The 15,213-nt window shown below is 37.4% G+C and overlaps 1 protein-coding gene across 2 annotated transcripts; it reads right to left on the minus strand.

Moving 5' to 3' along the window:
- Nucleotides 1-4,797: 4,797 nt before the first annotated feature.
- On the minus strand, nucleotides 4,798-14,082 carry LOC101222432 (DAR GTPase 3, chloroplastic). Of its 2 annotated transcripts, none has more exons than XM_011656820.2 (9): nucleotides 13,797-14,081; nucleotides 13,451-13,588; nucleotides 13,220-13,336; nucleotides 12,006-12,149; nucleotides 11,834-11,920; nucleotides 11,388-11,503; nucleotides 11,054-11,235; nucleotides 5,490-5,547; nucleotides 4,798-5,268 (listed from the first exon to the last, which is right to left on the minus strand). In XM_011656820.2, exons 1-9 carry the CDS (start codon nucleotides 13,938-13,940, stop codon nucleotides 5,145-5,147), a joined length of 1,110 nt encoding a protein of 369 aa, XP_011655122.1. In that variant the 5' UTR covers nucleotides 13,941-14,081; the 3' UTR covers nucleotides 4,798-5,144. The 2 variants fall into 2 exon arrangements, 1 of the variants encoding a protein (XP_011655122.1); XR_969514.2 differs by having other exon boundaries at nucleotides 5,187-5,268; nucleotides 11,058-11,235; nucleotides 13,797-14,082.
- Between the last annotated feature and the right edge of the window lie 1,131 nt (nucleotides 14,083-15,213).

Raw genomic sequence — 15,213 nt, forward strand, 5'->3', positions numbered from 1 at the left:
AGAAAACAAAACAAACAAAAGGTAAAGATAATAAAATGAAATAAAAGAGAAGACCTATTTTTTGCAAAAACTTTTATCTAAACCTTTCCTTAAAGATTTTTTTTTTGTAAAAAATTTTTCTCCTCCTTTTCCAAATGACAAATTCCTTTTTTGTTTAAAGAAAATAACAAAAATACGTATAATAAAATTAGATGGCTATAACATGCCCTCCTTCGTGCATCCTTGAGGAGTAAAAGGTGAACGAAGGTGTAGCCACTATTTTGTCAAACTAAGATATTTTAGACAAATTATTGACGTCAAGGATTATGGATAAGACAAACGTCACACAACAAAGGATAAATAAGCTAGAGGCCGGAGATAAACACAAGCGACACCACAGTAATACGGTGTCTAGGACCAGGGATAGAACAAGCGTCTTATGACAAAAGATGAAACAAGCACCACAACAACAACATGATGTTAAGGGTCAGTGATGAAACAAACACCTTATGACAAAAGAATAAATAAGCTAGAGACCAAAGATAAAACAAGCGTCACCTCAGCAATACGGTGTCAAGGGTCAGAGATAAAACAAACGCCTCATGATAAAAGAATAAATAAACTAGAGACGAGAGATGAAACAAGCGCCGCCATAACAACATGGTGTTAAGGGCTAGAGATGAAACAAACACCTCATGACAAAAGAATAAATAAGTTGAAGGCGAGAGATGAAACAAGCGCCACCACAACAACATGGTGTCAAGGGCTAGAGATGAAACAAGCACCTCATGACAAAAAAATAAATAAACTAGAGACCAGAGATAAAACAAGCGTCACCGCAGCAATACGGTGTTAAGGATCAGGGATAAAACAAGCGCCTCATGATAAGAATAAATAAACTAGAGGCGAGAGATGAAACAAGTGTCACCACAGCAACATGGTGTCAAGGGTCAGGGATAAAACAAGCACCTCATGACAAAATAATAAATAAGTTGGAGACCACAGATAAAACAAATGCCACCACAACTAAATCAAATTGATAAATGTCATTCATGAATGCTTGTATGAATGTAAATGCTAAAACATGCTTATTTTAATAGTTTTCTTTTTTCAAACATTCTCTAGATTCTTTTCGAAAGAAGAAAACGAGTCAAAACATACAAAATAGGTGGTTTACTTTTCCACAAAAATTGATAACTAGGTATCATGATCTTGAGCTGTAATCTGATTGCTAATTTGACTTGAAAATCTCTTTGGAGTGAATATTTATCAAATAAAACACCAGCTTTAATCTTTGAGACTGATGGTAATAAGTAGGTCGATAAAAGGCAGCAATCATGTAACTTAGATCTTGTTCTTAAAGTCCTTCCTTAGACCTTAAATTCTTCATAAATGATGAACTTTAAAGGCTCTTAGAGCCTCTAAAGCAAGAGAATCTTCTTCGAAATTGGCTCCCTCTTGCAAATAACGATGACAAGTGTCATGTGCTTTGCAATGCAGTTTCACCCTATATATTAAATAAGGGGAGACTACCCCCAAATGATATTTGATAAAAATAGGAAAACTCCACTAATCCATTTTATCTGCAACAATGATGATGATTATTAGATATCTTGCAACATAGTCACTTAAAGATTTTAGCTTACTAGCTCAACAATCCTCTTGTTCTCTATTTCAACGTCTCGAGGCACAACATATTTTAATTCTTCTCCTCATGATTAAGAGATGAAAAATTGAAATCAAAACTTCATGTTGATTTCATTTTTGAAGTTTTCATTGATATCATTTTCTTTTCACGACGACCAAAAAGAATATACTTGCAAAAAGAAAATGGAAGCCAACAATCCACTTCTACTGAAAAAAAAAAAAACATATGGTCATGAAGATGCCATCCAATTCAACAAAAGATTAAAATGTGCCCCTATTACAAAGGTGTTGCCTCGATCTTGAGGGTAGCCAATATAAAATAACCTTCAATTTCTCTAGTGATCTTAGGCAGTTCTTTATTTTCAATTGGGATGCTCCAAGTTTTGCAAGCATGGAGAAATCAACTCATCATATGGAATTGCACAACTAAAGATGGTGGAAACAAGTGCTTTGTTGTCATTATTTGCTTTATTTATTCGACTTTTTCTCTTCGTAGTTCACTTGTTACATGATGGTAGTGACACATGGTTGATAATGCTTTGCCTCGAGCTGATCTCATGCACTTCATCTTTTCATTTAGTGGGATCACACTTTTGATGATGCTAACTTCTACTTCTGCATCAATCGTAATCCCTTTTCCTTTAAACTTCATTATCATAATGTATGAGGTTTTTTCATGCAGTATGGCGCATTCATAATACTGGTGACATTTTCTTACTCAATCAAAGGAGGTAGTCTCTACTCAACTATTTTTTACATCTCTAAGAGCACATTTCTTAAAAGTGGTTAATGCTTCCTTTTTTATACACTGAAGATTTAAATGGCATGAGGCCAAACTAATAATGTTCTTGTATTGTTTCAATACTTGCGCACTTGAGAGATATCCAACTACATATACCAATGAGTAGTTGAGCCAATTAGCTTATCTTCTTATGAACAAACAACTAAAAGAGAGGTGGAATCAGTAGACGCACCAGAACATCTCAACTAGGTTGACACCTTCGTCATACCCCATATTTAATAAAGAATATGTTCCTTATCATGAGATCAAATAGTGTCAAATCAAACGTTCTTGGAACTGGTGAAAAGAAATTGTCATTGTGGAAGTGGATTGACATCCTTCAACCGTATATGATGTTGGCTTTCATTAAACTTTCCAAATTTTAGCCTCTTGAACTTGAGTGTTGTAATGATGACATCCAAGACTAGACACAGTTATGTCGCCTTAATTTCTTCATAAATATTCCTTTGAGATTTGTCTTCAAAGGTCTTCATGTCGGTTTTCTCATTCGCCGTAGAAATTAAATCATTCAAATGACACATTTGTTGTGGAGCTTGACCACTCTCTTTGTGTCAAGTATGCCCTCAAGTTTACCAATGATGATTTTAATAGTTTTTTTAGCAGTGGGTAAGGAGAAACATCGTTTGAAGGTTGGTTCTATACCAATTTCACTTGTTTGAGTGCCCCTGCTACTGGGCTATCTTTAACTTAAGCGAGGGACTTTAAAACCATTGCCACTTGCCCTTTTAACACTTTAACACATCCTTTCTGATTACTTGCACTTGGTTGGAAAACTCTTCCATGACCACGACCAATAATGAATGAGGGGGTGAAATTTTTTTCAACTATTTGTAAAACTTTGACTCTTTCGATCTTTCTAAAGAGAGAGTAGTTAAATTATTTGAAGTTATTTACTAGCGTGAAGTTTATGCATGTGAAATTTCATCAACAATGCAACAATCATCATTCTAAAGTGAATAGAAATTACTAATACGTTCAAGAAAAAGTTAAATGCAATGACTAATTAATGAGACTTTTAAATAAAATACTAACCAACAGTTTTCAACATAGATACAAGTACGCGTGTTTATAAACATTATAATCATGCATGATAATGAAATGACTCTTAGTGCTATACCATGCAAGTAAAAAAATAATGATGAAATAATAAGAAACCAGACTCCCAAATTTCTTAGGTTCCATCATTTTTACGAATTTAACTTTCATGCGTTAAAAATTATGTTTAATCGAAATATTTAATCCCATCCAGTTTATCAATATCTTTCACAACATTATAAAAACATGAAGATTGCTCTTTTCATTATGCGAGAGAAGAAGATTTAAACCTTAAAATCAACTAGAATCAAGCTATAATACTAGCTAAGCTGCCATTTGGGCAATACTTTTTCACATACTTGTTATTGATTCGGCAAAGAGCTCTAGGTGTGAAGAGTTTCTATTTATGAGCAGTGTTGGAATTTATAAGCCAGCTGATGAACCTCCCCATGTTGAAGGGGTAAACATTACAGTTTCGATATGATCCTATCAACATATATAATATATAGATTTAAATTTAGATGAATTTTCTCAGCCAAGAAGGTAACACTTAGAGAAAGCTAATAAATCTGTACCATTACTAGGACAGAATCCTGTTAAAGCTGATACTGGTCATTTTAACGTGGTGCATTATGATCCAAAAGCAGTTAAGGGTTAAAGCAAAGAAAGCTTTTCCTTTCAGGAATATGGTGAGTAAAATGAAATAGTTTCTTTGGTGCAGGGTTAAACATAGAAGATTCAGAATTTTGAGATAATTAAACATAAAAGTTCAATAAAAAAACAAAAAAAAAAACGTTTCTTATCAACTCTTAGACATTCATACCTATTTTCTATGACATTTCTATGCAGAACCAAGAGCAGTACATGATATTTTAGGGTCGAAAGGTACCAGAATTCTTCCTGAAGATTTGAAAGGGCGATTTGAAGAGTATGTGAAGATTGGTAGAGACAAGAGACTGCCTACTAAGTTTGAACTAGATGATAAGATATTCAAGTCCTTAAAAGTTCAAGCAGCTACTTGACCATTCCGCAGATATTTGTGCAAAACATTATTGACCAGATCTTACAACACTTTTGTATTGTATATGTACATGTATTCTTATTTATCGAACTTCTATCAAATTACCAAAATAAAGTGATTCAGATATGAAGTTCTGTTGCCCCATTTATTATTTTTTGTAATTACAGAAGAAACCAAAGAAAATAGTATACCTTGCATATTCCCAAGCTCTCCGACACTGTAAAAAAAACTGTGGAAAATGTACCCGTTCTGATTCATTTCTAGTAAAATATATCCATCTTTTTTGCCAGAATTATATAATGCCTAAACAATGTACAATGTGCAACACATAGGACCATATGATAAAGATATTAATAGTAAAGAACTACGAATTTCATTTGGGATACAATTGTAGGTTAACCAAAACGATTGTTTTAATTACATGAGTGATGTAAAAGCATATAATACATGATCACAATGGCTTCACAAATTAATGAGATTCATTACCATTTATGATCAAGGTCTCCAATTTTGAGCTTCCCACAAGTCCGCAAGTCGAAAGCAATATAAGCATCGTGAATTTCATTTCTCAGTTTGAGAGTGGCCTTTAGAATCTGTACAACTAGTGTAAGAGCGAGAAGCTCAAATTCTGACCTTCAAGCAAACCATCATCCAACAGCATTACCTGGGAGGCCTCTCCAAAGCAGTCCAACCAAACTTTCCTTTGCGAAAATCCGATAAGATGCGAAAAGCTGCTTGATGATTGTCCCCGTTGAACAATTGGAGGGCTAACTTTTGAACAAATCTGTTACAGCAATTTGTTAGGAATTATTTTAGACTGCAAATATGCACTCGTTTTTCATAAATAGATTCCATCTACTGGGCAAAAGAAAGAATGTAACCCAAGGTGGAATGGGAGTAAAGAGAGGTAGAGTTTTTCTCATCTAGAAATCTGGATGCTTCACACATATATTAGTAATACCGAACTAGAAATGGAAAACTATTGATCAGCATATGATAACGTACATTTGACCACACTGACCGCCTGCATCAACTTTGTACCGCTTTTGAAGTGTTTCTATACCTGGAGATTCCCAAAAGCTAATGTCATTCATCAAAATTATGAAACATACCATTTCAGCAGGTAAAAAAGTGAACATCCTGAAACGTGGCAGTTTTTCATCAAGCTTGAATATAAATGATTTGATTAAGTAGTATGAGATTGTGTTCTACCAGTGGAACTTTTATTGATAAATGAAAAGAAATCGAGTACAAGGTCAAAGTAAAATAATAAAAGAAACGAATTGAGAAATCTCAATTCGGGTACAATCTCTCTGTTACCTTCTCTTTCAAAGGTGACACAGATTTCAGACTCAAATCTCAAAAACCTAACTGTTCTTCCCTCAAATAATTCAAACCTATTTATAAAACATATCCTAACTACTTACACTAACAAACTCACACATGCCTACTTAATTCTTCTTTCCTTGTCTACTATATTGGTGGATGATAGGGGTCTATCATTACATTCCTTCTCCAAATTTACCTTGTCCTCAAGGTGAATTTCTGGAAACAGCCTCTGGATTTCTTCGTAGTCTTCCCATGTAGCCTCGTGTCTAGATAAAGCCCTTCCAACTGATCAGCACGTCCGTCCCATCCTCCACTCTTATTTTTCAAGTAGCCATAAGTCTCGTCCAGCACTGCACGCCATTCGTGAGTCTCGATCATATAGGGCATATCCGTCGGCTCAACTTGATGATTTCCCAGCATCTTCTTCAATTGAGAAACATGAAAAACAGGATTAATGGATGATGTCTTTGGCAGCTCCAACTAGTATGCAACTGGGCCAGTCCGTTCTTCTATGATCTTATAAGGACCAAAAAACTTTGAGGACAACTTCTCATTTCTTTTCTTCCACAAGGAAACCTGCCTGTATGGTCGAATTTTAAGAAAGACCAAATCCCCTACCATGTATTCCACATCCCTTCTCTTTAGGTCAGCCTTTTTCTTCATCTTCTCTTGGGCTATCTGCAAGTGTTCCTCCAATGCTCCCAACATAATATCCCTCTCCTTGAGTAGTGCTCATCTAATGCTGAATTAGGGATGTCTCGATCACCATAATACACCAAGGGTGGACGTAGAGTCTCGTAGACAGCTTGAAAGAGGGTTACCCCTAAGGATCTCTGGTACGTGGTGTTATACCAGTACTCTGCCCAATGCAACCATTCTATCCACTTCTTCGGCCGCTCTCCACAAAAACAGCGAAGGTATGTCTCCACTCCTCTATTGACCACTTCAGTTTGAACGTCTGATTGAGGATGATAGGCTGAACTACGATTCAGCTGAGTACCAGCCAACCTAAACAGCTCCTTCCAAAAACCACTCAAGAAAACCTAATCTCTATCCGACACTTTGGATTTAGGATATCCATGTAGTCTGACAACTTCCTTCACAAACAGATCAGACACGGACTAGGTGGTATAGGGATGTTTCAAGGGTATTAAAATGTCCATACTTGCTAAATCTATCCACCACCACGAAAACACCTCATATCCATTAGACTTTGGTAGTCCCTCCACGAAATCCACACAAATGTCGCTCCACACACTATTAGGTATTTCTAAGGGTAACAACAACCATGCAGGTGACAAGGCCATTGCTTTATTTTTCTGACAGATCAGACACTCTTCGGAATATTTATGCACATCAAGTTTCATACCCTCCCAATACAACTCCCCAACCACTCGTTTATAAGTTCTAAGGAACCCAAAATGTCCCCCAAACACAAAGTCATGGTAGGTGTAGAGAATTGTTGGAATCAATGCCGAAGACTTGGAAAGAACCAGCCTACCTTTATACCTCAACATCCCCTGCTGAATGGAATACTTGTTTGCCTTGCCATCCTCTCCTACCGTTTCTTTCATTATCAGCTTCAGCCGATCATCGTTTTCCACTTCTTCTTTGATGGTCTTCAAATCAATCAAGGTGGGGGCTGTAATATTACAAAGATGGACAACTGGAGGCATTCTGGATAGAGCTTCTACCGCCTTGTTCTCCAATCCTAGTTTGTATACCACCTCGAAGGAATATCCCAAAAGCTTAGCAATGCACTTCGGTATTGTGGCTGAATAACCCTCTATTCCAATAAGAACTTTAGGGAACGTTGATCTGTCTTCACTATAAACTCCCTTCCTAGCAAATACGGTCTCCATCTCTGCACGACGAGGACAATTGCCCTAAGCTCTCTTTCATACACTGGTTTAACCTGATCTCTCATAGCTAATGTGTGGCTGAAGAAAGCAATAGGGCGTTTGGATTGAATGAGCACTGCTCCTATGCCATAACCGGATGCATCAGTCTCCATTTCAAATGGGGCATCGAAATCAGGCAAAGCTAAAACAGGAAGAGTCATCATAGCATTTTGCAACTTCTGGAATGCTTCAAGGGACTCCTTGTTCCACCTAAATCCACCATTCTTAAGTAGTTGAGTTAGAGGCGCGGCAATAGACCCATAGTGTTGGACAAATTTTCTATAGTACCCCATCAATCCCAAGAAGCCTCGGACTTCCCGAATATTCTTAGGTATGCATTCCTTGATTGCTCTAATCTTCTCAGAATCAACCTCAACTCCTTGTCCCCAAGTAATCTACACGTGTCTGTGCAAAACTGCATTTCTTCTGGTTTGCATAAAGCTCATTTTTTCGTAGCACTTCTAAAGCCTTCTCCAAATGTGATAGATGTTCTTCAAAATCCTTGATGTAAATTAGGATGTCATCAAAGAATACCAGAACAAATTTTCTCAAATATGGCTTGGATATAGAATTCATCGGTGACTGAAATGTGAGGGTGCATTAGTTAGGCCGAATGGCATCACCATGAACTCATAATGGCCTTCATGAGTTCTAAATGCTGTCTTCTTAATGTCTTTCCCACAGATACAAATTTGGTGGAATCCGACATTCAAATCAATCTTAGAAAACCATGTAGCCACCATTTAGTTCATCAAAGAGCTCCTCAATTACCGGTAGTGGAAATTTGTCCGGTATAGTAACGTTATTCAACGCTCGGTAGTCCACACAAAAGCGCCAACTCCCATCCTTCTTCCTAACCAACATAATTAGGCTGGAATAAGGGCTGACTTGGGCGAATAATCCCCAATGCTAACATCTCATCCACTAATCTCTCCATTTCTGCCTTTTGCTGAAAAGCATACCTATACGGTCTTACATTCACTGGTTCAGTCCCCTGTTTCAAATGTATATGATGTTTGATACTCCTCTCTGATGGTAATTGGTCAGGTTAAGTAAAGACATCTTCGAATTTCTTCAAAACCACCGTCACTGATTCTCCTACAGTCAACACCTCTTCTAACTCTCCTCCTTCGGCCGAAGATGTATCCCACTCCATGGCTCGACATTCCACCAGAAAGTCTTGGTCAGGCCCTTCCCAAGTTTTCATCATGGTCTTCAAACTTACTCTAGTTTTAGTTAAACTAGGATCACCCTTAATGATTACCTTTCTGCCATGGTGCATAAAAGTCATAGTCAAATTTCACCAATCTACTTATGTGATGCCAAGAGAGTAAAGCCACTGCATCTCTAAGACCACGTCCACACCCCCTAACTCCAACGGTAAAAAGTTCGCTACTACCTTCCAATCATTCATTTTCAACTCTACGGCTTCACAGATTCCTTTCCCCTTAATAGTTGTGTCGGACCCCAAAATCACCCCATAATGAGAAGTGTCTTTCGTCGGTATCTGTAAACTCTTCACCAACTTTTCAAAGATAAAGTTGTGTATAGCCCCACAATCTACTAAGATCACCACTTCCTTGCCTTCGATCTCCCCTCTCACCTTCATAGTACCCGGGTTCGATAATCCTACCACAAAATTAATGGATAATTCTATAATGGCTTGGTCTTCCTCATCTATCCTCACCATTTTCAATTCTTTCTCCTCACTCTCCATATCCTCCACAATCTCAAATTCCTCCTTTCCCTCTGTGACAACATACATTCGAAGCTCTCTTTGCTCCCTCATCTTACATTTATGGTCATGGGAGTACTTTTCGTTACATCGAAAATAGAGTGCCTTCTCCTTTCTAGCTCGAAACTCCATGTCAGATAATCTCTTACTAGGCCCCTCCTTCTTAGCTTCCCCACCAGCCACCCCTCTTAAGGTGATAGTTCTCATGGGAATTGTAGAGTCGCTCTTATTATCAATTGAATTGGCACTCCCTCCAGATTTAGCACTATTGGCTAAAGAAGTTGGATATTTTCCTCCAACATATCCTTTAAGGTTGACTTACGCCCGGACGATCTCCCGATTCTCCACCAACTGAGCTAATTGCATCATCTGGGCTAATCTGGTTGGTCGACAAAAATCTACCTCAGCCTTGATCCATGACAGCAACCCATTCATGAAAGTTTCCTCAATCACCCTGTCCTGTAAATCCGATAATGGAGCCATTAATTTGTCAAACAAATTTTGATATTCCTCTACTGTAGTCTCTTGCCAAATTCTAAAAAATTGGCCACATATGGGTCCTTTGCGAACTGATTAGAATCGTATCAGCAATCATTTCTTCAAGTTCGAACAATCCATAAATTTATCCCTCTCTTCTTGTGCTCTGTACCAGTTCAAGGTTGAACCCTCAAAACTGATCGTCGTCACCAATACCTTCTCGGCATCAACAATTTATGAATTTGGAAGTATCTATCGGCTCAGAATAACCAAGAATCAGGATCTTCACCATTGAAGACAGACATCTCCACTTTTTTAAACTTATGGCGTTCTGTATTACCTTCGCATTCAGTTCTGCCTTCTGGTGTTTCATCGCTGATCCCCTTGTCGGATGTTCCTTCTCCTACCTTGGCCTTCACTGGTGTTGCGCACACTTGGCTCGGTCTTTCTCTCTCTTGTGGCCGTTCGTTCCTTTGCCATTGTTTCCACAAACAACATCATCATCTGCTGATTTTTGTCTGACTGCACACTCAAATTCTCCAATGTTGTCGTAATCAACGTCGGCTTCTCCTCCATCGCCGGCAACTAGCTTAGTTACTTCTTTACACCAATCATCTCGTGATCATACGCTTCCAATTTTTCTTCCATACGCGTCTGAACCATCATTAAATCGTTTCTTCCTTAAATCGACCGCTCTTATACCAATAGGATGGAACACTACGATTGTGTTCTATCAATGGAACTTTTATTGATAAATGAAAAGAAATCGAGTACAAGGTCAAAGTAAAATAATAAAAGAAACGAATTGAGAAATCTCAATTCGGTTACAATCTCTTTGTTACGTTCTCTCTCGAAGGTGCACGGATTCCAGACTCAAATCTCAACCTAACTGCCCTTCCCTCCAATAATTCAAACCTGTTTATAAAACATATCCTAACTATTTACCCTAACAACTCACACGTGCCTACACTAATATTCACATGTGCCTACTTAATTCTTCTTCCCTCGTCTAGTATATTGGTGGATGATAGGGGTCTATCATAGTAGTGCAGGAAATATGCCAGTCCCACCAAGAGAGTTACTAGTACTCCGTAAATTTTCAAGAGATCAAAGTATTTCCATGGTACCTACTGATGGGAGCTTGGTCAGAATCTGTACAAGAATGGCAGCAACATCAGCAGCATTGTAGGACCTCTCTCCAATGTCATCGCATATAGCAAGCTTTATTGCAGCTGTCTGGTCACTAATCCGCATTGGTATGATACCAGGAGAATCAAGCAACTCAAGATCGTTGCCAAAACGAACCCACCTTTTACGACAGAATGAAAATAAGGAGACGGTTAATCATAGATTTCACTGAACCCTACTGGGAATGAAAATGGCTTTTTAACTAATTCTCTCCCACATTGCCAGCTTTTACGTCTTAGTTAACACTGAGATTAAAAAACAAAAGTATCATACTTCAATTCTCTGGTGACACCTGGTCTTGGAGCTGCTGGACACATTCGTCGTTTCAACAAGCGGTTGATCAAAGACGATTTTCCAACATTAGGATATCCAACTATTCCAGCACGAACCTATGCAATAATCACTAAGGTTGTAAGTCAAGTTCTAAAAATAATTTTGATTTACTATTAAGGATAAACTCGAGATAGCCCGATAGCCCCACGATTTTCACTGATTGCTGTAGCACAGAAAAATATTTTTAGCTGCTACACGGTGCCTTAAGCAGTTAAAGCTAATAATATGCTTCGCTCAGGCTTAAGGCTAAATGTCTTTTGGTTGTGTCAAAATAGAACAAAAACCATTTATGCTATGCAGATGATTTGACATAGAAAGAATTCTGACATATAAAAACCTTGAAAACAAGCTTAAACATTAGAATTGAGTGAGTTCATGCAACAAACCGCTCGAGGAAGTAGTCCCTTTGCTCTACGTTTGACATTTACATCTGCTGCTAATGTCTTGGCCAACCGCCCTAGTTTCATTGTGCCCTAAGGTTGCAACATGAAAACATTATTGACTATTACAATGTCAAACTCCACATGATTAGAAAGAGAATAATGCTTGTTTAGATACCATTCCATGCTGCCCATTTGAAAACACTACTTTTATTCCCTGTCTTGTAAAATAAGTTGCCCAAGCATTCCGGTCCGCTGAAGATATCATATCTTCTCTATTCAATACCAATATTCTTCTCCTATTACCAAGCCATGCATCCATCTAACCATGGAAATGATGAATAAATTTGTAAATATAAGAAAAGATTGTGGTCAAATAATCTTTGAGTAATGAAATATAAAGCACTAAAGCAAGTAAAAGAAATCAGTGTAGATACACTAAAATGTGGCAAGTTAAAGCAACACTAAAAGTTGTTAAGCTATATTTGTAGTTTTTTTAATTTTCACCGTACTCCCTGTTATCATGGTAATTATGTGCATCTTTATAGTTTTGACCTCTTTTCCTTTTTAGTTTGTTGTATCTAGTAAGTAGTCGACACATTGATATACATTTCTTTAAACGAATTCTTTTACTCTCAGACAACGTGTGCAGAGAACTTCCTCTTTTTCATCAATATTCCTTTTGTCTCCGTTTCAAAAAATAAAAATTAAATATTCCTTTCTGTGTTCTCTTTATTGTAATTGGGTATTAGAGCTTCAAGGTATTCTAGCAGCATCAAAAAAAGTTTCTTCCTCCAGTGTGGAGTTTTCCTCTAGCAATTCGTCCTTCAATTGCCAACAAAAGCTCTAGAGTCACGACTATGGTAATAACACAAAGTCCTCCGTCTCTTTCAAGCCCTTTAGCAAATCTGCCTCTCACCGCACCTCCAGTTCAAGGCATTGGTACCCCAAAATTCACTTCAACTTTACCATTCCAACAAACAAACCTCTTCTATCCACACAAAAACCACAGCCATGGTCTCTTCCTTTCTCCACTCAGCAGACAAGCTTTCGATACTGACCTCATCCTAATACCTACCAAATACCCCAGCCAAGCACCTCGTTCACTCTATCTCATTATCTACTAAACGCCACTGTTCTAATTTTCCCCAAACCCACCAACTTTCCTTTTCCCAACCTCACCCAGACCTTAGCCAAAAAACTTACAGCCTCCACGCTTTTCGTCATGTCAATGGCAATGTAGTAAGGGTAAGGGTACCGATAGTTACAATCCAATTAAGAATTGAAAAGAGTCAAATCTCCTAAACACTTCAATAATACATACATTAAAAAAAATGGCGAGTCAAGAGTATAATGAAGGAAATGAACAAAATCAGAACTTGAATGCAAAACCTGCGGGTGACTTGTCGACATGGGTATTCTAGCATCTCGAACCTCTATCACAACATCCATCAGCTTTAGTTGATCCTTCAGCTCTTTTTCTGTTTTTGCTATATGCCCAGGATACCACTGCCGAGATGCCAGCACATCAGCACCAAACGTGGAGGGAACATATATATATTCTTTAGCATATTCATCAAGAATCTTGCCCTATTTTCAAAACCAGAAGGCATTTTATCATACCTGAACGGGACGTAATGCATTTGTCCAGTAATACAGATCAGCTTCAAAATCAACCCAATCACCCTCAAGTAGTTCGTTGTTAGATGCACCTTTGGGGGTCGAATCTCCAAGGAAATTTGATGTTTTACCACCAACAATCTAAAACATTATGAAATTTCAAAACTAAATTCAATAACTACTAAAGGTAAGTTGTATAAAAAGCTAATAGAGAGGTATGAGAGTAACACAAGTGATGTAGAAACAAGAACGATTGTGATAGTCGTAAACAGTATAAGAGATTAAAATTAAAGAAACAAAAGTAGCAGCCAAATGCTGCTTGGAAGGAGAATTGAATTCGTGGTATTACCTGAATTGTGGGGTGAGGCGAAGAAACAGAGGCTGATGGGGCGAGAGATGGTGGAGATGGTCCGCTTCGGCAGAAAAAGAGCTGGGGGTAGATTGTGCGAGTATTGGGGAGGAAGAACCCTGAGGGATGAATATGAAGACTCATTGCTTGCAGTTGTAGTGAGCGTCAATGCTTAAACCATATGAAGAAGATGAAGACTCATTCCAGCATTTTAGAACAGATTATTACTCGTACAAGCGCAGATAAGGTAAGGAAGCCGCAAAGGAAAATTGCACGATAACATACCAAAAAGAAATAACCTATTTTAAAGGTGAAATGGTCAAATAACCCCATTTTTCAAAATTTGAATTGAATAAAGTTGTTAATGAGAATTTGAATTCATTATTTCCTATTATAAAATCCTAAATCCATGACTATGAGTACGAGTAGAGGATAAAAGGCTAGGTAGATACTATTATACGTGACCCACCTTACTATAAATGATGTGATTCTTAATTGTTTAGAGACACGCAAATGGGAGCGTCCTTATGCAAAAGAGCTTGCATAAAATTGGACCAAGAAACCAATCACTCATGCTCTATAATGTCGTTTACTATTTAAAATTAACTATTTCAACATGATGGACTAAGTAACTTGACCTTAATCATGAGCTAACCATAAACTTTAATTTATTCTGGATTATCCTTCGTTATGCGTGACTGCGATGGGTCAGTCTTCACCCCTCAACAACCCTCCAATTTTGGGGTAAGACTGAATATATAGCTAAGAACATAGGGTGCAAGTTGAAATTTACTCCTACTCACCGTTAGGGATAGTAGAGAGGTTGTTCCCTTAAGTGTTACTCCAGGTCTTGAACAAGGGGTTTTGCCCTCTCATTGACCAGGGAGTGACTCAGTTTAGTGGTTGGACCATAAGCCAATTATTCATTAGAGAAATAGTGAAACTTAAGGAATGTAATTCCATGGGTAAAATGGGTATTTGAGCCAGTAGCAATTATGAACAACCTCTAAATGCTTCGACTTACTAACGATAGTTATATTGAGCGGATACAAATATATTTAAGGAGTGTAGCTACAGACTTTAGTGGAGTGTCCAAGTAGTTAACAAATGTTGGTTAGTTATGTTAAAAGTCGGTTAATCTTGGATTGTTGTAGCTCATGATCTCTAGGTTCTTTAGGTCTTGACTAAACCTTAAAATAGTATGATGAATGAGTTTCAAACGTTCAAATTCAGTTTTGAGAGAAAAATGTTAAATAGATTAAATATATTTAATCTAGTATTTAATTATGAATTAAACATATTAAGAGAGAGAAATGTATTTTAAAAAGATTTGAATATCGATATTAAATTTAAAATTGTTCAATTGGATTGGTCGGAATTAGTTAAAAATTATTAGTTTAATATTTGACATAAAATA

Source organism: Cucumis sativus, chromosome 5 (genome assembly GCF_000004075.3).
Source record: "Cucumis sativus cultivar 9930 chromosome 5, Cucumber_9930_V3, whole genome shotgun sequence".
NCBI classification, from domain to species: domain Eukaryota; kingdom Viridiplantae; phylum Streptophyta; class Magnoliopsida; order Cucurbitales; family Cucurbitaceae; genus Cucumis; species Cucumis sativus.